We start from the raw sequence: 25,174 nt of genomic DNA, 5'->3' as shown, positions 1-25,174 counted from the left end.
ACTCACCAAAGCCATCACTGCCATGCAGAGGTTCGGGGGGCTCGAGACGACGGGGGTCCTAGGTCAGTGGCTCATGACCCCTCCTCTCTCTGGTGCAGGGGGATGCAGGGACGGCTCCTTGCATGTCCGGGAGGAGAAAGGACTTGGCGCTGAGTTGTGGAGTAGCATCATCTCCAGGAAAAGCTCACGTGGGTGTAACATACAGCCCAGTTTGCAGCTGTAAGAGTAATTACATGGCTCAGGTGCTTTGTTGCCTTGTGCTTTCAAGAACCTGAGGCAAGCAATTATTTCACCAGACCCACACACCCTTGGGGTTCCCATCGTGCTTAAAATAGCTTAAAACAGCTCTTGGTGTGCTCAAACAAAAAAACAGAAGGAAAAAAGACAAGAAAAAAAAAGACAGAGACACTAAGGCTGATAGGTTGTCCTGTTCAAAGCCTCAATTGCAGCATCACATTGAGTTGAACAAAAATGCTGATTAAGCCTCCCAATTTGTATATGTAGGTATTCTGGTTTCTTCACCGCTGGGGCACAGCGCAGGGGAGGGAGGAAGATGGTGTCGCATCACCCCAGCACTGCTCGCTCCTGCTCGTGGTGTGTAGAGCCATGAGGTGCCTGCGGAGCTGGCGGGGGTCTCCTGGGCTCTCGCTGAGCCACAGTGGCTCCGGGCACCCCCCCGCCGTCACCCCCAGCCAGCCGAGCCCCCATCACCTGCCCCAGTGGCTCCCTGGACAGCAGGGACAGGGCGATGGGTGGCTTCTGCCTGATGTGGCAGCCACATCTGGCTGGGAGGCAGCGGTCCAAGGCCAGGCTGAAGCAACACAAGTTCCCCCAGCACGGCCGGGGTCGTTCCTCTCAGTGCCCTCCTTGAGGGAAGGAGAAAGCCAGCGTTATCCCGGCCCTCGGAAGGGCGCCTGTCTGCTCTGCTCCCCTCCCTGATGCGCGGCCGTGACCTCCCACGGCGTGGCCAGCTTGCTTCTGCTGCCTGGGACAGAGTTAACGTGAAGCTGCTAATTAGTAGGCCGGTCTCCGTCCATCCCAGCACGCTGGTGCAGGTGCTGCCTGAGCAGCCACTGGCCGCATCCCGTCGCTGGGACTTCCCCTCTCCGCTCTTAATTGAGCACGGGCAATTATTTCTCTTCCTCCTTGTCACTGGCTGCAGGAGGCCCGGGAGCAAGGGCAGCCTTTCGAATGCATTTGCGTTTTCATTTTTGGAGGGGGTGTTGGAAACAGGCCGGGGGGGCTGCCCGGGGCACCTCGTGGTCGTGGGTTTGCTCTGAAAACAAAGTGTTTAAGTAAAGAGGTAAAGCCAGCATGGCAAATGGGTGAACGGACACCTTGTCTGCCTTTCAGCAGATGAGAATAGGGGCTTTAAGCTTTCATTCAGTTTTAAAAATAAATAAGAAAGAATAAGAACATTTTCCAAATGAGCTCCTAGCTGAACGGAGATATAGTTTATTTACATGTGAACGTCTCTCTGCTTTGCCAGGGGAATAATGGGAAATTCGGCGAAAGAGAATAAAACAGAACAATTAAAAATTTATGTTTTAAAATATAATCAAAGCTGGCCACAAGTGGGTTTCCACACAAGTTTTTCAGATCTGTAAAGTGTCTTGCAAGAGGTAACCTGCTGCATTTTCTCCTGAAATCACTAAAACTGTCCATTGACGCTAAGAGCAGAGCTAGCACCTAACCCCCTGGCCGTGGGGTGTCGTCTCCCCTTACCTCCTGGCAGCCCCAGCTGGTGGATGCTTTGAAGAAATGGGCTTTCAGCAGGATTGCTGCTGTTTGGTGGGTGCAACCGTGGCATGGAGGGGGCTCGGTGCCCCACGGGTGGCACCACAGGTGATGCTGGGGCCGGTGCCGTGCCCCAACGGGCTGGCATTGCCTTTTGCTCCACCGCTGCATCCTCAGCACTTCCCTTCCTGTCTCCCTGTCCCCCTGGGATTTCTTAACCCACCATTCCCATGATTTCTATTTTTTTCTTCCTAACCCTAGATGAAGCCACACTGGAGCTGATGAAGACCCCTCGCTGCTCTCTGCCCGACCTCACTGCTGCGGAGACCAGGAGGAAGCGATTCGCACAGGCTGTCACCAAGTGGGGCAAAAGGAACTTGTCTTGGAGGTAGGAATTCATCTTCCCCTCCTGAAATCTCACAGCGAAGGGCTGATCCCGTGCAGACCTGGGCTAAATACGGCTTGGTGATGAGTTTCAGGGTGATGTGTTAAAATGTGTCCCTCCGTGCTCCCAGGACCCCACAGACTATTTAGTTAAACTCTTCTCCTGCCAGTCCCAGCCTTGACTTTCTGGTCCCACCTGGCCATCGGCTGGGAACAGTGTGGATTTGGCCAGCGGATTAGCCGGGAGCTTTTTGCTGCAGTGCAGCAGTTAGAGGATCATTTCTCTTGAGTTCATTGGGACTTTGCGCTCTTTCAAGCAGCTGCCACAGACTTGGCTCAGCACAGATTGAGCTTCTTCTCTTGCCCCACCTCAGCCCAAGGGCTGGGAGCATTTTCTGGGTAATAGAGTCACTTTTTTCCTCCTAGCCCTTGCCACAGGGGAGTCTTTTCCCTTGACATCAGGGAGCAACGCATGAGGGTCACTCTGAACCTGCGACACGGAGAAGTTCAGGTTCAACTTCCAGACACCCTGCAGTCACACTGCAGGTGAGGGTTGGCAAACAAGCTGATGCCTGTCCCACCAAGACTTGTGCTTTTTGGGATTCGTTCTTCCTCCCTCAAAGACCATGTGCTGCAGTGATTGTTCTTCCAAGAAAGGTGAGCACCATGAGGTGCTCATACTATCCTGAAAACGCATGTGGATGCTACGGAGAGAACTCCTTTTTAATAAGAAGCTTCTCTTTGATCCTGACACAGTCCCTAGAGCCAGTGAGTCCGCCTCCCACTGCAGTAACAAATCTCGACTTGGCTGTCGCTGTTGACACGTGTTGAAACTGTGCCCTTACCAGGGATTTGGTCCATGTTCCAGCACATCCCTCTGAGACCTTATTTTCAGAAAAGATAAACACAATTCAGCTTCAGTAAGAAACAACTTTGGCTCGCGGATGGCTTCTTGTAGTGAAGTGACCCATGCTATAAAAGCTCAGCCTGTCCCCCTGTCAACCAGCCCTGGCTTGATGGGGAAGAGGAGTAAACTTCATATTTCAGAGAGGAAAAAATCCCTTTGGGTGAAACACTAAAACATGCCCTGATGTCCTGCGAGCTGCCAGAGCCAGCGCAGGGGGGGACAGCTTGTGCACAGCTCTGACCTTGGCAGCTCCTCTGAGCAAAGCTGAGCTGGACAAAGCCGAGCTATGTCCCACGGCGGGGCAGGCGCAGTGGCCAGGCAGCACGGTCAGGAGCCCGGTGCTGCAGGTACCACCAGGACTCCGGCCGTGCTGGCACAGTGTCCGCAGTCCCAGGCTGGAGCGAAGCACGGAGAGGGAATGGGGTCAGGCTGTTCTGGTGGACGCAGCCCCAGGATACCCCCTGCCTCCTACCCCCTTGGAAACTGTGATGCTGTAGCAAAGATTGCCATAAAAAGGGGTATAGGTCTGAGATGATTTTATATGTATGACATAAAAAAATCCATCTCCTGACAAACTAATTTCTGCTTTTTATTCTTTGATCCTTTCCAAGATCTTGGCTTTTGTTCAAGAAAGGGCTGTATTTTGTAACTGGAGGTTGTATAAGCCAACAGAAGGCTATAGCATTATAGAAACTCTTACATAGTATTTACATCCAACACTTGAGATTAAAATAGCTTTTTTGAAACTGCTGTGAAAATCTGCCAATAGAGAGATAAAGTTTTACACGCTTACCTTTTACACATTGATTGAAGATTTTTAAAAAAGAAAACAAAATCAAATTCTAGTATGCCATGCCTTTAAAAACTGAAAAAAACCTGAACAACTGCAAGGCTGGAATAAATGGGTAAGCACAGCTGTAGGAAAGGATGATCTCGGGATAGGCACCTGCACTGATGGTGAAGGCGGCGTTTGGCAAACAAAATTTTATAGGCATGAAGGTTGCCCAAGTTTCTTCTTTTTACCCTCGAGTACAGCCAGCCTGTGGGACTGGAGGGCTCAGGGAGGAAAACAGTACAGGCTGCATCCTGCACAGCCGGCAGTACAGCCTCGAGCATCCCGGTACAGCCTCAGAGCATCCCGGTACAGTGTCAGACACACACAGTCTTCTGTGCCTCATCTCCGTGGGAAGTTTCCAGGATATTACAGCACATAAATCTTCTTTTCATGGGATTGGGGGTTTAATTATTTATTTTTTCTGCATGGTACGTAGGTACCAGGGCACTGGTAGGCAGACGAGGGGGCAGTGGGATGGATTTGGGGTGCGGCGTGCTGCGGATGCCCTCTGCTGGCACCGGCGCCGGGAGCTGCCCGCAGCGGGTTCCCCCTCGCGTTTGCAGCCTGGTTTTGCTTTTGCTAATTTTGCTTTCTTGCTTCTGGTTGTGCCCCGCAGAAGGGGAGTTCACAGCCGGCACCTCATCCTCTTCCCGGGCGCTCGCCGTCTCCTTGCAGTCACGGAAACGCAGCGTCAGGGCTGCGCCCCATCTCTGCATGCTTTGAACTCCCTGGGGCAGGGGGAAGGTGCTGAAGCTCAGCTTTCTAAACTTCCCAGGTTTTCTCTTGCTGAAGTCTCAGCCCGGTGCTGAACTGAGCTGACTTTCGTCCATCTTTAGTTAAGGATGAGTCCCTGGTGCCACTTCATCAAAGCTGCAGTCTTTGAAACCGTGATGCTCATGGGGTGCTGGAGCTGCAGCAAACGCAGGCGGCATGGGAGCAGCGATGCTGTCAGTCACTGCCCGCCATCACTCTGAGCATCCTGAGCCTACCCGCAGCGGAGGTGTGCCACTGCCTGAGCTGAGAAGTGGATTTACTGAGGCACAGAGGGGCGGCTGCTGGGCAGGTACTGCCAGGTAAAGGTGTGCAGCTGGGGTAACCCCAGTACCCCGCTCCCATCCCCACAACAGACCTGATCCTCCTGCTTTCCTCCTCTAATCAGTGGCATCCACCATGGGGACCTCCCAGCCCGGGCCCAGCTGGTCGCAGGGAGCTGTGCCCCCCGTTGCCTGGGGGTGACAGATTCCCGAGGGGGGCACGAGCGTGTCCCCCCGGTGCAGACCTGCTTTAGGGCTGTCATAACGCACCCATCGCAGGCATGTGGGACCCTCATAGGAAAAGCCCCGAGCGGCTGGAGCGGAGCACAGGCAGCTGCCACGTTGGTATCCGCCGCCAGCGCAGGGACACAATGGCTGGAGCAGGCAGCAAAGCGCGGCAGCCCCGCTCCGGCAGCCCCCTCCGGAGCAGCTGCTCCTCTTGCAGCCCGAGATTTCACCCACCTCTTCTGCTTTCACCCACCTCTTCTCCCCAGGATGGATTATTCCCATGCCAGCACCCATTGCCGGGCTGCGGGGAGCCATCTGGCATTATATGCATATTAAAGGGCAGGAGAAGGATTATCACCCAAAAATGTTCAGTAATTTTTGCAAAGTGCTGGGAGAGGTGCAATGGAGGGTGTAAACACCCCCACTGCTTTCCTCTTCTGGCATTGGGGTGTTGCGGCAGTGTCAGGGTAGCATCGGACCAGGGCTGCCGTGGCACAGCTTGTGCCATGGCTCATGCTGTGGGTGGCTCTGGGTGGCCGGGAGAGCGCCTTTGCCATGGCAGCAAGCATCCACCCTTTCAATGGTCCCCTCTTCCCCCCACCAGAAAAATCAATTTGGGTTTATCAGGCAATCCTTAGCCTGCTGTGTTTGGTAGTTATCAGCATTTATTTTATTTCTCTGTGGTTTCAGGGTTGCAGAAGGTGAAGGAGTGCTTTCATTAACCAGCGATTGATTTCTCATACATCACTAATACTCTTCCACTCTTGTCTTTGGGAGGACAAAAACCAAAAAGGAACCCAGAAATCAAAAGAACTATTGGCGTGAGTGCCCCTCAATAGTGAACAGAGACAGATCAGCCCTCTCTGGCCTCTACTTATTAACCAGCTTGGACCCAAAATCTCTTTGGGATGGGACAAGCGAAGGAGAGGACTCAGGGGACGTGTGAAGGACTGGCAGCAGCCGGGTGAAAGTCAGCTTTCATTTGTCTGCATGGTGGTGCTGCCGCCTGGGTGAGCCCTAAAAGCAGGGCAGAGATGTTCTCCTCGGCATCCAGTTGTGCCATTTACAACCATGTACTTCTCAGCAGCCGCTGTTTCAAGTGGCGTGGCTGATGTTGCCTCGCACAGCCCCATCCGCCGCAGGGACAGATGCTCCTCGGGCTGTCCCAGCACGTGGCCTTGCAGGGGGCTCAGGGCCGCATTGGGGGGGTGGCCAGAGGGAGACTGAGCAGCCCAGTTCTCATCACCTTCCCGGTGGCTTGGCAGGGGCTGTCTGGAGGAGAGAAGTTTCTCTCCGATTACTCACATCAGGCTTTTGCCCGCGATTGGAGCTCAGTAAGGGGAGTCTCAGGAGGGATTAACATCCAAGAAGAAGGAGCGCTGCTCTCCACTGGGTACCTAAGCACCATTTACTACAAATAATAATAATAATCAAGGTGGGAGGAAGCTTATTTAGTCCTGTGTGCATCTACACGATGTTGGAAACGTGCCTCCTTTTCAGTGGAACTGGGTAATGCAACGCCGACGAATGTCCTATCGGCATAATAGGCTTCTCCTAATCTCATTGAAAACAATTAGCAGAGCTCCGGCAATCAAATCAGATGCTGAATTGAAAAACCCTGATGGGATTCTCCTGATAAATAACGATGGTAATGAATAAACGATGGGGGATTTTTCACTTGTACCTGCAGCATGCTAATAAAACGTGGGTCAGCTCAGAGGCGCAGGACCTTTTCTAAGAAGCAAAATAAGTATTGATACTGTTTCTGCCTTAATCTAATGTTTCTGGAGTCAGGGGTTGGGATGAATGTTAATAATGTTTGGCTCTTTGGACAGGGCTTTTCATCCACCATCCTTCTACAAGGGAGATCAGATTTATTATCCTCATTCTACAGCTGGAAAGTGAGGGAAAGAAAAGGAAAGCGGCTCACACAGTAGAGCAGGGCTTGAGGGAAGAGCAGATGATGTTGCCAAATCTGGGTCCATGCCCTAGGCACCAAGATCTTGGAGATAGGTTGTAATTCCTGGACTAAACATGGTGTGTTTTACACGTATAATGACTTGTTCAGTAGAGATTAAAGTAGCAAAGGGTTTACCTAAGTCCAGAGGAGTGTTGTGGAAGATGAAGACACCTAGTTAAAGAATATCTGGAAACCAGGTGGCCTTTGTTTTTTGGTACTGTAGAGGGTAGAGGATGTATCCAGCCACAGTCTCTTCTATAAATTAAAAATTGCCTGAAAATTGTCTTTTCTAATCCCACGCTCATACTGTTTGTACCTCCATGCTATCTTCTTTACAAGTGTGTTTTGTTTGAAGTCCTACGATTATCTGATGCTACATGTATGCTAACTCATTTGGTTTAGTAGTTAAGGTCTTTCTTTGCCCAGAATAGTTTAGGGATAGCAAAGGCATAGATATGAGTGAGATTTGCTCATCTGGCTGTGATGTGTTTCGCCTGGTCGACCCATGTCATTCCAACCATCTCTAGGATGGGGTTCCCAAGCTCTTCAGAGAAACTGTTAGTGAGATTTCTGCTTGTTCTCATGAGTCCCTTTTTGTTCTGTCCTGAATTTAACCCTCACTGGTTTTGCTCAGGTCAGGAGGTGGTACCCACCTTGGGCTGTGTGTCTCTGAGAGCATGAGATACATGCAAATACTTGTGAAAGCAAGAGCATCCAACCTCAGCCAGCAAGTTGTTCCTACTCCCCTTCGCTGATCCATGGTGTCTCCCAGTACCCAAATGACTACTTGTAGGAAGAGCTTGAGTGATGTGACATCCCTTTCTGACACCTGTAGTCAGCTCTAGAGGTTTAGTCAGGTCACTACTTCACATTGGTGCTGGGGAGTGCTGTAATACTGAGCAATGCACTCCCAGCTATATTATGCAGGAGGGCAAGTGAGGTGATTATAATTGTTGCTTCAGCCTTTAAAAATCTGTCAAGCCATGAATATTTCATGAACACTTTGGTTGGTGTGCTGGTACACAAGAAATGAAGTATTCATTATTACCAGGGTAGAGCTGGCCAGAAATTTTCCAGCAGAATTGGTTTTTGTCAGTAATTACTCAGTCAACAGCATATTTTCCTGGAGTGTGTTTATTTTTGTCAAAATGGTCAATGAAAGATTATCTAAACAAACTCTTTTAGATGCCTTGTTGCATCTTTGTCTTTTCACCTCCTCTATTAAATCAACAATATTAGGAATTCTTGTTCAAGGTTTGGTTATACAGGAGACACTGACTTTTTTTCATTCCAGCTCAGACCAAAAGGGAGGTTTGACTCACGCAGCTGCATGGCAAACGCCGGCACCGGCACACGGCTCGTCCCGCCTGGCTTCTCTTCCAGGGCAAGGCAGAGCTGGGGACGAAGGGATGCTGCGCTGATGCAAAGAAACCATAACAGTCCTGTGATGTGTGCAGTGGTGTCGTAAGCCCCCACTCGTCAATGCGTTTTCTACCAAGAAGCAAGGCAAGAGCTTCTCAACTACAGTGCTCCATCAGATAGCCCGTCTCCTGCAGGCAATAGGCTGGAGGCATTTTGAATGTGATTTACATAAGGAGGAAGAGGAAAAGATGCATTTTGTTATAGATTGCAGTCTCAGAGATTGCTGGCAGTGTACTGGTTTCAGAGTATATTTTATACTTCCAGCAGACATGCTGGGAAATATATGGAGGCAGCAAATCCGTACTGGATTTCCATGTGCGTGCAATAAGAATGAGGAATGACCTGCTGTTTGTTGCAGGAAAACTGATGGGCCTGTGTGTGGAGCAAAGGCTTCAGGAGTCAATAATCTTTGCATATTTGGATTGCACTTGGAAGGAATAAGTGGTGAGAAAATAATTGTTGATAGATCTGAAGGGGAGCTTGAAAAAAGAAATGGGCAAGCTCTGGAAAGGGACTCGTGGCATTGGCATTTCCAAGGCTGGGCAAGGGTAGTAGTCCTGGGCATGAACAGCAGTTTGTGCATGAAGTGTGGCTCTGAGGCTGACTGCCACCTGGTACAGCAGGATCGGAGGTACCAGGACTCAAATCCTGGTTGTGTTTCACACCCGCGCAGTGTTTCACACTCTGGTGGGCAAGACTGGCTCGGTATTTCCAGAGGACCCAAACGCAGTCTCTGAAATCCTCATAGCTCTGGAACCGATGTCATTCAGAGACTTAAATACACATCTAAAAAGCATGTGGGCACACTTTGGAGGTGTGCTAAGAGCTCTGGAGGCCTCACGGAGGCTCTGCAACACACCAGGCACCTGCAGAGCCCTTCCTGGTGGCCTCAGAGTAGATCTTTTGTGCTATTGCCCTATTCTCTTTTTTGCCCTCTATTTCAGAGTTCGCACCTTCCCGAAAGAGTCCCACCTGGGCCATGACACAGTCCGAGCCCTGATGTACTATGCCCTGAAGGTCTGGAGTGACATTACCCCGCTGAATTTCCACGAAGTGGCAGGTAACAACGCCGACATCCAGATAGACTTCTCCAAGGCAGATCACAACGATGGCTATCCCTTTGATGGACCTGGTGGGACAGTGGCACATGCTTTCTTCCCTGGAGACCATCACACAGCAGGAGACACACATTTTGATGATGATGAGTACTGGACCTTCCGATCATCAGGTATGTTGGGGTGGGAGAGCTGCAGCCAAACGCATGTGCTCCCAGCTTCCGTTTTCTGTGCTGGTGGCTAGAGTGGTTTAGCCTCTGCTACGCCTTCACCCCGGGCTTGCAGGTCCCAACACCTTCTTCTTGTTCCCAATTCAGACTTGCTAGTGAAATGATAGCAGCCAGCGTTGAGGTCCTTCTATGCTTCTGGAAGCTTCAATGGTATCTCCTTGTTTCTCCCCATCATACAGGCAGTTGCAGAGCTCCCCATCACCCACCCCCAGCCCCCATCTCTTCTGGGACCTGGAAGGTCATGGGTTGGGTGTGCGGCTCTTGGAGCTCTCGGATGGGGACTATGTTCTATGCCTTCGCCATCTTTTGGGTGGCTTTATTGCCACGTGCCCTTATTTTTAAAGCATATTTATTAGCTGACCTGCCTGGAATGGGCTCTGTGGTCTGCATGAGAAAAAGCCCCCTATGAACACTGCATTTTTCCTGCCATCTCGTGTCCATTACCTGACATCAGGATGGCTATAAGTCACAGTTTTTTTCTTTTCTTTCATCTCATCTGGCTAGAGCAGAGTTTTAATAAGCAGAGGGACTTTCAGAAGTGAGTGTTCCTCAGCTGTGCAAGCCATCTGTGGGGACCAGGTCCCCAACCTTTGTGTTGGGCGTGTTTTGACAGAGTGTCTCTTCTGCAGTCGCCAGCTGCTAATTTACTTGTCACACCACCTCCTCTGCCAGCCTCCCAGCGGGCTCCTGCTGCCTCAGCTTAATGATTTCGTTTAGACCTAATCGTCTTCTCTGAAACCAGCTAATACCTTCTTTCTCCCCACCCCTCTCCTCCCTTCCCACCAGCTGACCTCTGTCCATCCCCGCTGAGTGTTCGTGGGCAGGAGTGTTCACCAGACGTGCTGGAGGAGGTCTGGGGTTAAGGCTAAAGGTCTGGACAGGCTGATTCTTCAGGAGTCAACCTGCTCCTTGGTTCATGACACCGTGCAACCCCAGCTGATGTCTTATGGGGAAGAAAAAAAAGCAGCAGCTCTGCTTTGCAGACATACAGGGCAGAGACAAGGGCTGAGGTCTGGTAGCTTGCCGCAGCAGGTGTGTTATGTGATGAAGTAAGGAGTGGTGCACGTTTTATAGCTGGTGGTTGGGAATGCGCGTCATGAAACAGGCTCATGTGGAGGAGTGAGCTCAGGGCCAGCGGCCCCGCAGGGAGAATCCCTCCAAGCATCGCCGAGGGACGAGGGGATGAGTCTGGTGGCAAGAAAGCTGCCCTCTATTTTGAAGGTCTTGGAGCTCTCCAAGCTTCATCTTTTATTTATTTTTTTCTCCCTAGTGATTCAAAAATAACAAGTTGGTAGGTGATATAAAAATATCCCCAAGGTTGTCAGTTTGGCATTAAAATGTCAGAAAGCATATGTCTTGTTCTCTACTAGTGCCGGGGAAAACAGCACAGGTTATAAAAATCCCGGCTGTTTACAGACACTGTAAATAATAGTCATCAAGGAAAAAGCAGAATTCAGCAAAAATATCCCCCCCAACTCCCCAAGCCCAGTGGGGAGCACAAAGACCTGTGCAGGATCAGCCACGGCTGCTTCTGCACGATGTCTCCTTTGGCCCCGAGCATGGCTCAGGGACCGTGGGGCTCCCCTGAGCTCCACGCAGACCTCGGCTTTCCAACCTCACAGCTCTTTTATTACAACGCTTGCAATCGTGATCTGTGTAAGAACCGTATGGAAAACCATTGCCGCCTTCTGGTATTGCTCTGCAGGGCATCGCTGTGCAGCGAGGGGCAGCAATTGCATGGGTGCTTCACCCAGCCAGTCTGGAGCTGGGTGGTGGGAATCCACCGAGCAGGATCAGGCCCGTACAGCTCCCGAGGAGAGCCCTTCCTTCGCTTTGGCAGCAGTGGTGGAGGTTTGGAAGCAGACATTAACACCTGTTGAGATCTGACCCGAGTGTCTGAGGCTCTGGAGAGGTCCCTTCATTAGAAGGATAGGTCTGTGTGCGGGTGCGGTGTGAGACACTAGGGATTGGGATACAAAAAAGGAAATTGGAGGAAAAAGAATAGAGTACAGACAGCCCAACTGAGCAAAAAAGTCATCAGAGGAGGTATCAGTGTTCAGTAAAGTCTCCCTGTTGCCCAATGTGGTGTGTGAGGATCAAAGTGTTTGCCTAAGGGAGCAGACCCCAGAGCTGCAGCCCCACCAGCACAAGGGGTGGAAGGGGAGAAGACGGGCGAGTCCTCCGGAAACAAGCTGGACATGGCCACCTGCCCCTTCTGCCATTCCCTGTTAGGGCAGCAGTTAGATGAGCAGGGTTGGGGGCCAATGAGCAGGTGAACAGCTTTTTTGTGTGCATGTTTGTATGCATGCAGGAAGGCATTCGTGGTGGATTCGGCCAGGGCAGCAGCGTGTGATGCCAGCGTTGCGCAGGCAGGGAAAGCCCAGCTGAGCGGCAGAGCACCACAGGCAGGCGGGCGCTGCCGGCCGCTCACCGGTTCCTTAGCACGTGGCTTTGCTCATTATCGCAGGCATTGGTGAGCTTCTGGCTGGCAGCAGAAATTTGGTATTCTGGGCATCACAAAGACTGTGTCTGCAGCTGCTGCAGGGCAGACGTGAGATACGGGAGACGACTGCTCTGGCCCAGCTCCTGCACCGCCCGTTAGCGGGGATGATGTAGGGTTGCGCTGAGGTTGCTGTCTCAGCCGTTTGTCCAGCTCTTTCTCAGGTGCCATTGGTGATCTGGGAATGAGAGTGGCGATCCCCAGGCTTGTATGGGGCTGAGGACTCACACTGCGGGCTGATATCTGGCTTGCTTTTCATTTTCATATGACAACACTTCAGTCTCCTTTTTCAAACTGGAGAAAAATTTCTGTCTCAAACTTCACCTGTTCCAAAGCTTTTCTTTCTAGTTTATCCAACATATACCTATACCTTCTCTTACAGCCCACCCAAACCCCCAAAATACAATCAGCAAGTTGTAACTTTAGTTTCTATTTTGTTTTTATTTCCAGATGCTCATGGGATGGACCTATTTGCTGTAGCCGTCCATGAGTTTGGCCATGCCATTGGCTTGACCCACATCTCTGCCATAGAGTCTATCATGAGACCCTACTACCAAGGCCCAGTGGGGGATCCTCTGAAGTATGACCTACCTTACGAGGACAAAGTCCGAATCTGGCAACTCTACGGTAAGTTTGTGTCCCTCACCTGGCTACAGCCCATTTCTCCCGTGGGGCATGCTGGAATAGCTGTCTTCTGGGGTGAGTGGAGATGGTGGGGAGAATGGTCTTCCCCACTACTGCTTCTTTGTCTTTATGCATAGGAGTCAGGGAATCTGTGTCCCCCACAGCCAAGCCTGAAGTAAGCAAAACCGATGACCATCCCATCCTGCCAGAGCTGCCAGAGAACCGCTCCACCATCCCGTAAGTCAAGTTTGGTTTTTTTCAGCTGTCACTGACATTCTTGCAAAGAACATGTAGTAGTAGTGAAGCTCCGCTCAAGCATCAGTGTCTTGCCTGCTCACTCTGGCTTCGGTATTTCCTTGTGGACCTCTTGTCTTCTGGAAAACACACACATACATAGAGTGCCCCTTTTCCTCACCTCTCCTGATCATCTCCAGCATATGCTGTTGCTTTTTTCAAGCATTATGTGTGGATACTGGCCAGCCAGCCCACAACTGAAGTGGTTAAGAGCAGGAACAAGTGATAGGTGCTATTATCCCTTAGCTAATTTTTGTCATTCAAGGCATGTCCAGAAATTCACCTTGGAATGCTTTGCATTTCCCTAAGACTCAAAATTTTCCTCATGTTAATGGAAATTTGTCCCCATCACCCTTAGGTGAATTCATCCTTGCTGAAATTTTAATCAAACTTCCTCTGCAGTATCCTAAATTGTGCAAGCATAACTTACCTTAATCTTTCCACGGTGAGCAACTCCCTAATGTACCTGTGGGGGTGAATATTGGAACAAGTGGACCGATAGCCTGACTCCAACGCAGGTTTGAGTTGGCAAGGGACTGCTTACGCCGAGTGTCATCAAACAACCAGCGTGCCCTCATTAAGGGAAGTTCTGGATCTAGCTCATTAATAAACATTGGAGTTACCAAATTGTTTTACTAGCAGGGCAGCAGGACAGTTAAGAGGAAGGGACACTGAACAAAAGGCAGGAGTTTATGGTCACACATATTTTTGCCAGATACCAGGAGCACCCCAAGTGAGAGCAGCAGTGATGCAGCAGGTCACCTTCACCTCCTGGTCTGCCCCCATCTGGGGTGTGACCTTGAGGAAGACACTTCATTTCTCTGTGCCTCAATGCCCCATCTGCAAGGAGGGATAACAGCATTGAAGCATGAACAAATGGATTAATCCTACAGTAATGGGATCAAGAAAAATCTAATCTTGAAAAAATATCCCTGGGCTGCAGTTACTTTTCCCACTTCAGCACCTTCTTCACCCCACTTTGACCTGCTTGGTGTGATGCCCACAGTACAGAGGTGCTGAGCACCTGCTCTTGGTGGAGGTGTCCCAGCTGCCAGGGGTGCAGAAAGGCTATGAGGGTCCTAAGGGACTGTTTTCCTTGAACATGCTGAATGCCATTAGTTACTGTTCTTTCCGCGTAGCTTTTAATGGAGTTTGTCCAGAAGGCTCTGTATGGCCATGTTTTGACCTAGAAACATGAGAGCATTTCTCCCTGCTGCTGTAGGAGACCATCGTTTCGCACCGGCAGCAGGAGGAGTGGGACGCTTGTTCGTGCCAACACCTTCTTCCTGCCTGGTGTGTGACTGGGAGGGTGGACAGGGTTCACCTCCACATCTCTCATTTTGTGCTCAAAGAGGGCTGTGAAGCTGGTGCTGGCAGCCCAGCACAACTCTTCTATCAGCAAATTAGATTTATGCTTCCCTGTCACCCACAGCAGCTTTTCTGTGCATGTTCTCAGCATCCTCTCCTTGTCCTTCATCAATCATCATTTCTCACATGGGCTTCATAGCGCTTTCGGTCCTTCATACTCTGTGCCTTTCCCACCCACCTTGTAAAAAGCAGCTCAGTATCTCAGCTGCGTCTTGTCAGGTGGCTTTCACCACATATCATGTGGCATCATCTCCCTGTGTTTGGTCTTGTCTGCTTTGCAGCTCCGTCACCTCTCATTGGCATTTCATAGCTTAGCCTCGGAGCAGCAATGTCCCCAGCCGCTGGAGCGAGATGCTGCTTGGCTTTTATCCACCACGTGTCCAGCCGGCCGAGCTGCGCTGTGCCACCAGGGAGAGTGAAGCCAGCTCTGCCCTCACCAGTTACGCTAGCTGGTAGATGTAGAACGCGTCCTCGCTTGACTCCCAGCAGTGGTCTCCAGTGGTCCAGGGAACGTGTCTGCCGCAAAGCTGTCTTCAGGCTGAGGGTTGCCCAAGCTCGCCTTGGAAATCCCTGTGCACGTGGCTGGGTTTAAGCGTGAGGAACGACAGACGGATGCAGCCTATGGTCTTCTGCTGGGGGCTCTGGGAGCAGGGGAGATGCGGTCCGTGGGATGGGGGACACCGGGGAGGACACGTCCCCTTGCTGCCCACCTGGGCCGTGCTCACCTGGGCATCTCTCCGCAGGCTCAGGCGGGACGTGCCCAACAGATGCAGCACTCACTTTGACGCAGTGGCCCAGATCCGGGGAGAGGCTTTCTTCTTTAAAGGTAAGCGCCCGCTTCCAGAGCGGCTGCTGCCGGCGGTCTTTGCGTGCCTCACCCCGCGGTAGCATTCGTGTGACGGTGCAATGCAGTGGCAGTGTCGGACAGGCTGGGGTGGGCGATAAGGATAAGCTGGCTCGGGGTTTGCAGGCTGTGGGGCCCGCAGACCCAGGCAGGCGTCTCACAGGTCGCTGACTCCTTTTGGCTCAAATCAAAGGGCTTAGACCTTTAATCAGCCCACTGAGGCTCAGGGCAGATGATAAGGAAATGTTAATGTCAATGCGAATCCTGCCTCCGGTGCAGAAGGAAACCGCCGGGCTCATGCCCCGTCTGTCACAGCACAGCAGAGGAGGTGCCCACGTGGCCGATGGCTGGGGACACGCAGTGGCACTGCTGGGGGACAGGCAGAGATCACAGCTAAACGGGGACTGCGAGGGAGGAGGAGGAGAAAGGATGTGGTAGAGGTATCCAAAAGACTGAGCACTTCTTTTATCCAAAAAGAAAGAGAAAGCCAGTGAAACTGAAACACAATTTATTTTAAGATTATAAAAATGGATATTTTTTAACCCAGCACATAATTAATCTGTGGGACCTGCAGCCAAGAGCAGCTGGGCAGCGTGAGCAGGTTGGGGGTCTGGTGCATGGTTAAGAAGGAGAGCCCAGTGGAGGCAAACCCTCCTGCCCACGTCACCGCGGTGCATGGCTGGTGCAGTGCCCACAAGGGACGTGTGTCCTAACACCAGGGCAGGCACATGTCCACGTGGCTGCCTGGGAGCCAGGGTTTAACGCTTCCCTCTGAAGCGGCCGGGCTGGTGACGATCCAGTGCGGCGCTTTGTACCGTGCTCTGATCCGTTGCACCACACTGCCCAAGTGAAGAACTAAAATCTGATATTTGCACCATCAAAGTCAAAATCTGGGTCGAACCAAGGATGAGCAGAGCAACAACAGCTCTCTACTGCTTTTTTCCTGGATGCTTCCAACTTTCCTTTCCTCCCACGCTTCACCTTCCCTAATGCTGCTTGCTGTGCATTGCTCAAAGACAACGTGCGCACGATTGCAGAGCCATCTGCTTCTGTGTTGGCAAACACTTGCGGGCAGTGTGTCCCTGGGGTGCCTGGCTGTCGACGACGATCTCATCGGTGCTTTCTCAGCTGTATGGAGCCCCTCTAGGCTGGACTCCATGGGCTTTCTTTCCCATCTTTCCAAGATGGAAAAGTGTCCACTGGGCACTTCTTTCTATCCCTGGCCACCATTTGGCCACCCCAAAGCCATCCAGCAGGGAAGCAGAAGCATCTCCCCCAGGGATCAGGAGCAGCATCTGGGCACGTATAACCCAACTGGGTATCACAGTGCGAGTCTCGGGTCGCAGGCAAGAATGGCAAAAGGGCTCCAGAGAATTCGATGTTGTCTGTGCCATCGGGGGAGCACAATACAGAGGCTGTTGCCCTGTGGTATTTGTTCAGATGTCGGCTCCAAAAAGCCACAGTGAAGAAGGGAAAATAAGAGACAAGAACTGATGTCCAGGATAAATGGCTGGCTGTCTTTCAGAGGGGGGAAAAAAAAAGATGAAAACGAAAGAGAAATCCATTTCGATGTCTATTTTTGGATATATTTATTGTGGGCCAAAACGCAAATGTAAAGAGCACAGTGTCAGTGGGTGCCAGCTGCATGGCTGCCTCCAGAGCCCGGCACCTCCTTTGGAGCCCCCATCGCTGCCACCAAGCCATCCTGGGCACCAAGGAGCGGGATGTCACCTCTGGGGCAGGATTAATGCCCTCCAGTGATGAGCTCCCTCCATCGATGGACATCTTGTTCTGAGCTGGTCCGGCTGGTTCCCTAGCCAGAGAGCAGCCTCTACCACTGCGAAGACGTGCGGATTGAAGCTTCCCAGGGCTCCCAGGCTTGTCGTATTAGAGGCAACAGCGGGTTCTCCGCACTTCGGAAACACTGCTTGCTTTGATTTAGGTGCCTCGTTACAGACTCCTGAAGTTTTAAAACAACTTTGGCCGGTGTATGTGTTTGCATGGTGCGTGCAGCAGCCTTGCAGAGGCAGCCAAAGTATGGAGAGAGCGATACACAGCTGGGATCAAAATCACCTGGTATTACAGAAAGCAATTGCCTCAACCCATCAGCCATATAAAACGAGACGCTCGGGACAGCAGGACTTTACACTTGGCTTTCATCCTGCTCAGCTTGCCAGCTCAGAGGGTGGTTTTAAATCAAGCCTTTTAAACAAACATGGGGTTGGGATTTTATTTTTTCCTTATTATATTTCTGCATGCTAATGGCAGCCATTCCCCCACGGATCTGGCTTTGGCTGATGATCGTCCAAGCAACCACAGCACTTTGGCGAGCAGGCTTGGCCGTGACAAAACATTAGCATGGGCAGACTGGGACTGTCACATTAAGAACTTCTTGCTACTTAATTGTTGTATTTTTTGGCTTTTTCCTGATAGCTTATCAAAAAACCCAACCAAACTAACCAACAGCCCAGGCTATGCCTGACTTTGAGGGTAGATTTAAAGCTTGCTTGCTGCAGTCGCACACCCGCTGAGCCCGTCGCTGGCAAAGGGTTGAAATGTCAAAAGCACTGGTACTTCCCTCCTTGTCTCAAATGAGCCTGGGGCACTCTGAGGTTCAGATACTTATCTGCTAAAGAAGGAATTATGTTGAGCTGAATTTCTTGTCAAGAAAGTGAAAATCTAGCTTTGTCCTGTGCCTTGCTAATTAGAGATGCAGAGATCATCTTTATTTAATTACATGTGTTTCCATCGATGTACAATGGCCACCAAATTAGAATCCTTTTTTTTTTAATGTTCTTAAAAAGAATCTGTAATTATGGCAATTCCTACCACATTTGAATCTATTATTCATTCGTGGGCTTCAGTCAGATAGACCAAATATGCAAACTGGAGCAGAAGAACAAGAATATGATATAAATCCTTATAATTAGAATAAAACCCCCTCTCTGCAGATGTTTAAGTGTTAGAGTTTTGCCTCCTGCATTATTAGGCTAAGATCCAATTTCCATAAAATTTTAAAAGATGGTGTCACAATCTGCTCTGGAGAAAGGGCTGAGTGTCGTGAATACAAATCTGAAGATGCATCTTTGGTTTCTGTTCCTTATCCCCCCTTGAGAATCCATGCAAGAGCAGATGTAAATAACGTGCAATAATTTCTAACAGGCCATAACAAATATGAGACAAAGTTGAGAGCTGGCTCTTAGACATCTTGCTCCAGCTCAGATCTCACTGTGTGGAGGTCTCCAGGGAAAAGGCAGCACGAAGTGCACTGCAAAAACTCAGGCTGAGAATCCCAGAGACAGTGTAGAGAGTCGGGTTTTGAGTTGCCCCTAAAATTATTAAGACTACTCAGGAAATCCCACGTAAGGCTCCTTCAGGAGGAAAAAGTCTGGCACCCTTCTCACAGAGGACAAACCTGTTTCTTTTTCCATTACCCAAAATATTCCAGAAATATCCCAAGCCAAACTCATTTCTAGCTGGGGCAGTGTTGCTGCAGGTGATTGAAGTGTGTTTGCTTATACCACCGGTACGTTCAGCCCCTGGGAGCACTGCAGGACCGAGGTCCCCTGCTTATCCTACACATCTAGATGGTAACAAGCTCCTTAATTGTGCCTCCTTTCCCCCCCCAACCCCTTCCAGTTTTATTAATATAGTTTCCTCCTCTTCTATTTTCTTACTCCCTTTCTTCATTGAAAAAACCCCTCTGATATTTCTAAATATGAAAGCAGCTGCGCACCCTGTGTGCAGGAAGCTGTGGATGCTCTGGGAGAGGAGAAATAGGGAAGTTTCTTCGCAGGCTCTCACTAAAGGCTGCTGGTGCCTGGTGTAGCTTCAGCCGCTGCGTGATCCCACCAGCTCCCACGAGGTCCCAAGCAGAGCAGCAAGGGAAGAGATGAAATGCTCCTCTCACCTGCTCCAGCTCAGCAGTGCAGCTTCACACGGCAGCCAGGAGTATAACGACTCCAGTGCAATGTCCGGAGGATTATTTTGATCCCAAAAAGGGGATTTCTTCTAATGGCTGCCAGGAATAGAAAATGCTAGCAGCTGCTGCTGGAAAGCAGGATGCCTGTAACTCACAGCTACCATCTCACGCGCTTTGCTTTCTGCTGCTGCCGCGTGCCCGGCACTTGCCTCCCCCCCGGTGAAGGTGGGTTGCAGTGTGGTTCAGTAATGTCCAGTCTGTTCCTCCAGGCAAGTACTTCTGGAGACTGACTCGCAATAAGCACTTGGTCTCCCTCCAGCCGGCTCAGATCCACCGTTTCTGGCGGGGCTTGCCGCTCAACCTGGACAGCCTGGACGCGGTCTACGAGAGAACCAGTGACCACAAGATCGTCTTCTTCAAAGGTGAGAGCAAATGCAGTGCTGGAGGTAGAGCCCAGTGCTAAGGTACCTTGGCAGGCAGGAGACACCAGCATCAGCCATTGAGCATCTCCCAGGGCAGGTCCAAGGTCTGTTGTCCATAAGCAACGTTAGAAGAATCATAGAATAGAAAACAAGCTCGTAGGGAGGGCAGGCAAAATGTAGCAGTCATGTTCCCCAGAAAATGAGGGAAATGTCATTGAAGAAAAACTTCAGCCAAATCTAACTGAAATCTTAGCTTTTCAAGAATGAAATAAAAGCAGGAAGCACCCATGCACACACTGTACAATCTTTGTGTTCCTTCTTTGCCTTTTCTCTTTTTAGTATTTGTTGCTGAGAAGAGAAGAAGCAGCAGAGGGGACAAAAATGAAAACGTGTGAAAAGCTTGGTTTTGCTAATTATATTTCTGTTACTACTTTTTTTTCTTAAAATAAGTGTTATAATTCTCTCTTTTCTTAAAAACATCTCGCAAGTTTCTTTCAGAAGAACTGGAGGAAAGAGATTAGCTCGTGGTTCCTACACAAATGTCCAAGTCCCCTGCGAACTGTCCGTCCATGCTGGTTAGACGTCACCCAAGCCCCCAGCAGGCACCAGCTCTTTCTGAAAGGTCACGCGCTTGAAGAGCTAAATGCGTCCCAGCTCTCCACAGTCCCCGGATGGAAATGGCTTTTTGTCTCCCGACCGGTCTGCTCTGAGCGTGGTGCAATTATCAGTTTCAGAAGTGCTGAACCAAGCACTTCTGAAAGCAATAATTTGGTTTCAAATCCTCCAGCCTTGCTGGAGGAATGGCTCACAATCCCGCACAAGCCTCTGCGCTCGCAGGAGTGTTTCCAAGCGCAGCCGAAGCCCTTCCGGGCTGCCCGGGCGCCGAGCTCCGCCGAGCCACACCAAGCCCTGCGGCTCCCCAAGGAACCACACGCAAAAGGCTGCCTCGGGCGACCTGCCCCACTCTGCCTTTCCGCTAATCCAGAGGGAATGGGGCCAGCTGGAACGCAGCAGCCTTACGCCTGGCACCGGACCCTCCCAGTCAGGCCTGCAGACCACAGCAGCACTCGCTTCCTTCCCTCCTCTCCTGCCGGGCACGGCCGGGCCTCCGGCAGCTCAGGTCCAGGGCTCCTCCTGGCTGCCGGCTAAACTGGGCTTGTGAGGCCAAAATTACAGCTCTGCCACAGCTGGGGGCTTGCCCCCGCAAGGGACAGCACCCCACGGCCACACAGGGGGTGTGTGTTAGTCCTGCCTAGCTCCTAAGATTAAATTTGTGTTTTTCTTTCCAGCTATAAAATACTGTCTCGTTCGCTCCCTCCAGCGCTCTTTCATTGATCCCTGGACAGAAACCAGAGCACACAAATTACCCCGGCCTCTAAGGTCCTGTTGCTGACACATGGGCATGTGTTTAAGTGCCTCTTCAGATTCTCTAGAAAACTGAGGGAGGAAAAAGCCTCATCTTTAAAACAGGTTGTGCGATGCCCGAAAGGACACTGCAGGTTCCCAAAGAGACATTGTGCAAACAGAAAGACTGCCTAGGTAGTTAGAGTATCACATAGGAATTGAGAGATCTGGGTTGGTTTTCTTGTTCTGTTTCCTCATATGACTGTGGGCCAATCATGCTGTGCTTCAGTTTTATCTGAAGAAAAAAAAAAAATTGACATTTCTGTCCTGCCCAGAGTAGGGCCAGAGGGAGGTGGTGGTGGTGGCTGTGTAGAGAGCACTTGAAGAGCAGTGAGCTGCTCAGACGGGATTTGTCCGGCCCCTGTGCATCCTTCTTACATCCCTTAAAATTCACAGGTCGTTCAGCCCAGCTGGCTCTACAAAGTGTGGCGATTTCTCTTCCAAAGTGGGACTACACTTTGGTTCCCCGCAGTCGAGTAGCAGGCAGATAGTGCTCAATTTGCCCACAACAACTGCATGTAACTTTCTGTTTCTTGCAGTTGAATATCAGGCAGAAATCAAAGGGACAGAAAACCAAATGCCACCACCAAATACATAAAAGCAACAACTGTACTAACGCTGTCAGCGTGTTCGTGTCCCAGCACCATCACGCCTGCAGCAGTTCAGGAGGGAAGCAGGGCTATGCTCCATGGAGAGCCTGACACAAAAAAAAGCAACTTTTCAAAGATCGAGGTTCCCCACCGGGCTGGCTGCCTTCCCATCCCCATCCTTCACTGCCAAGAGCTCAGTCTTGAGGATTGTCACAGCAACAGATAATGAAACAGCAGCTCGTCTGCGGGGAATGCTGGTTTCGGCTGTGAAACAAATGTGATTTTGCTCTGTGCTTCTTTCCTTTCCGCAGGAGACAGGTACTGGGTCTTCAAAGACAATAACGTGGAGGAAGGATACCCACGGCCGATCTCGGACTTCGGTCTGCCACCGGGAGGAATTGACGCCGCTTTCTCCTGGGCCCACAATGACAAGACTTATTTCTTTAAGGACAATCTCTACTGGCGCTACGACGACCATGAGCGGAGGATGGATCCCGGGTACCCTTCAGAGACCATGCTGTGGAAGGGAATACCAAGCCCTTTAGATGATGCCATGAGGTGGTCAGATGGTAAGTCCCTATGCCGGTTCAAAAAATACAAGAAAAAAAAAAATCAATGCTTCATTTGCACTTGAGCTATAGCCCCTTCCGCCACGCCTGCTGACATAAACTGCTCAGCCCCAGATGGGATGACACTTTCTGGTGTCTGAAAGCTGAAGAGGGAGGTAGGCTTCCAGCCAGAGCTGCCCGCTCTGCTTGCTAAAAGACGACGTAATTTCAAGCAGGCAACAAAAATATCCTGGGGACCTAATAATTTGATTTCATTAAAAGAACACAGTTGATGCTGTTTTGCAGTGATTTTTATTCTAATACGTACTGGTTTGCCCTTCACTGAATTTGTTGTCATTGGATTTTTAGCTAGATATACGCAGATGTGGGCAGAAAATATTTTTAAAGGAGATGTTTTCCCCAGAGTTACGACTTATTTTCTGGGGATGAGATTTCTCAGTGGTTTCTTCTCCCTGAAAAGAGCACAAAAATTTTGTCACAGAAGACGTTTAAAACCAGCCATTCGCTCACAGCAAAGTGGCACTTCCAGGTTTTATTTACCAGCAACCTGACAGTGTAATAGCAACCAATAAACCAGGCAGAGGGGAGGGATGTTTCCAGAGGCTTTTGAAACGGAATTCCTGAAGCTGTTGAGAGCGATCGGCCATTCCATGTGGGTTGGAGTCCTCTGTGAGCATGGGACCTCCTTAGAGAATTCACAACCTCCCAGTTCAGAGTGGAAAAAATGCACTTGAGAGCAGAAGGTTCCCAGGGCCCTGCCAGGCTCAGGTTATTTATCAAAGTCCAGGGATAACAGCACACACCCCAGGTCATTAACAGGTAGGTGAGGTCTTCTTCAGCCTTACCATGCGCTGTTACAAGACTGTCCACTGACGGCCACTGGAGATGTGTATGGTGTATCCAGCCGTGGATTTACTAGGGCTTTTACCCTGCACGCCCTTGGTACCAGGGGGATGCATCTGCTCTAGGACCCACCATAGAAGAGGGAACAGCTCACCACCCACCTCCCATCTGTCTGGTGGCTCCTGGCTGGTATGAGAGATCCCACCGGGCATAGCATCATCTTTTCAAGCATCCCACCTGCAGCCACTGTGCTCCTGCAGTGAGAGAGGGCATTGGCAATAAGCAGTGGCACTGCATGTGCCTCTGAACCCCAGGACTCAGTTGGGGTGGGAGTGCTCCTCTGCGGCTCCACGTGCTCCTGTGCCCTTTCCACTGTGAGAGCGCCCATAGCCACTCATCTCGCCTTCGGGTTTTGGTCTCTTTGCAGGTGCAAGTTACTTCTTCAGGGGCAAGGAGTACTGGAAAGTGCTGGACAGTGACTTGGAGGCCCAGCCTGGTTACCCCCAGTCCATCGCTAGAGACTGGCTGGTGTGCAGCGACATGCAGTCCGACTCCCCAGAAGCAGCCGGCAGCAGCAGGACTGGGGCACGCTCCAAACCAGGGCAGCACGATGAGAGCCGCTCAGAAAATGGCTACGAGGTCTGCTCCTGCACCTCCGCCTCCCCGCCCCTCCGGGCTTGCCCTGTGCTCAGACTGTCAGCCAGCTTCATGCTGACGAGTGTGTGGACAGCAGCACTGATGTGTGCAGCCCTATGACATCTCATCCCACAGACGAGACAACGCCATGGTGCTCCAGGGAGGGGAGGTGGATACGATCCCGTGATTCTAACTGTTGCAACAAGAAAAACATTCCTAGGAACATGCCGGTGAAGGGTTTGAATTCTCCATGAGAAATGAACAGTAATTTTGGGGTTTTTCTTTGTAATTTTAGTTTAAAGGTCTAATAACAATTTTTCAGTTCCGCACCTTCTTATTCCCCCATCCAGTTAAAGATGAGAGCAGCCTAACGTTGAATTTAGAAATGTTCCATAGAGATGTGTTGCTTTGGATGTTTAAACATGGCAAACGAGGGAGGGGAGAGCTCCTGTGGTTGAATGGAAACAGAAGAGATGCTGCTGAGACAGATGGCAACATCCCAGAGGAAAGGCAGCAAGGCTATAGGTGAGAGGTGGTAGTTATATGCTGACACAATGTACACATCCGATTGGATGTACTCGGTAGAAAGAAACTGTGACTCCCCTAAGATTAACTGCAAGGTGATCATTTTACTGTCAAACCTGCTGTGGTCACTGATGCCTCAGTAACCTGTATAAATTTCTATGGGTCAGAAACACCTTTGCCTTTCAGAAGGCAGTGCAGCTTATCTTTGTATCCGAGTCATTTGAATTTAACAATTTCTCTAATAAACCTGGGCTGCCTACACAGAGATCTCCCAGTCCTCTGCCAGCCCAAGCCTGCCACCTGCAGTGAGGTGCTGCCTGCTGAGGCTCAGGAGCAGCCTCGCCCCTGTGCAAGGAGCAACCTTGCTGGCTGCAGCCAGATGAGATGCAATTGCACCCACCGCCCCGGCCCACTCCGTGCATGTGAAGTCCTGCTCTTGGAGTTCCTGTTTCAGGTTGTTTTACGTTTTGGGAGGGATCAAGATGTATCACATTCATTGGTGACTCTGTCATACCTGGCTGTGCTGCGGAGGATGGGCTGGAGCGGGGAGGGGTGCTGCACAGTCAGCTTCAAGCTCTTCTTGATGCCTCTGCCAGGAGTATGGAGCAACAGAAGCAAGGTCAAGCGCTGTATTAGGATGTTCCTGGGGTTTTTTCTCACTGCTAATCCATTTCCTGCAGTATAATTCGGGCATCTGAGAGTCCTTGAAAGTGGTGAGTGAGAACCCGGTCTAGGAACTGCGACAGAGATGTCAGGAAGGCCAGGGTCCTCCAGCCTGGTGTTGTCAAGGGCTGTTAAAGGAGGGAAATGGGCAGCAGCTGCAAGGACACACTGTTCCTCT

General features: G+C 50.8%; 1 protein-coding gene across 1 annotated transcript; it reads left to right on the top strand.

The window, feature by feature from the left end:
* Positions 1-23,946, top strand: MMP17 (matrix metallopeptidase 17). The gene is made up of 9 exons (XM_059827821.1): positions 1-62; positions 1,999-2,125; positions 9,452-9,735; positions 12,743-12,919; positions 13,054-13,153; positions 15,322-15,404; positions 19,614-19,766; positions 22,072-22,329; positions 23,600-23,946. Exons 1-9 carry the CDS (start codon positions 23-25, stop codon positions 23,926-23,928), a joined length of 1,551 nt encoding a protein of 516 aa, XP_059683804.1. The 5' UTR covers positions 1-22; the 3' UTR covers positions 23,929-23,946.
* Positions 23,947-25,174: the final 1,228 nt, after the last annotated feature.

This window comes from Gavia stellata, chromosome 21 (assembly GCF_030936135.1).
Source record: "Gavia stellata isolate bGavSte3 chromosome 21, bGavSte3.hap2, whole genome shotgun sequence".
Classification (NCBI taxonomy): Eukaryota; Metazoa; Chordata; class Aves; order Gaviiformes; family Gaviidae; genus Gavia; species Gavia stellata.
The sequence above is the reverse complement of the archived record's forward strand: the minus strand, read 5'-3'. Positions and strand labels throughout refer to the sequence as shown.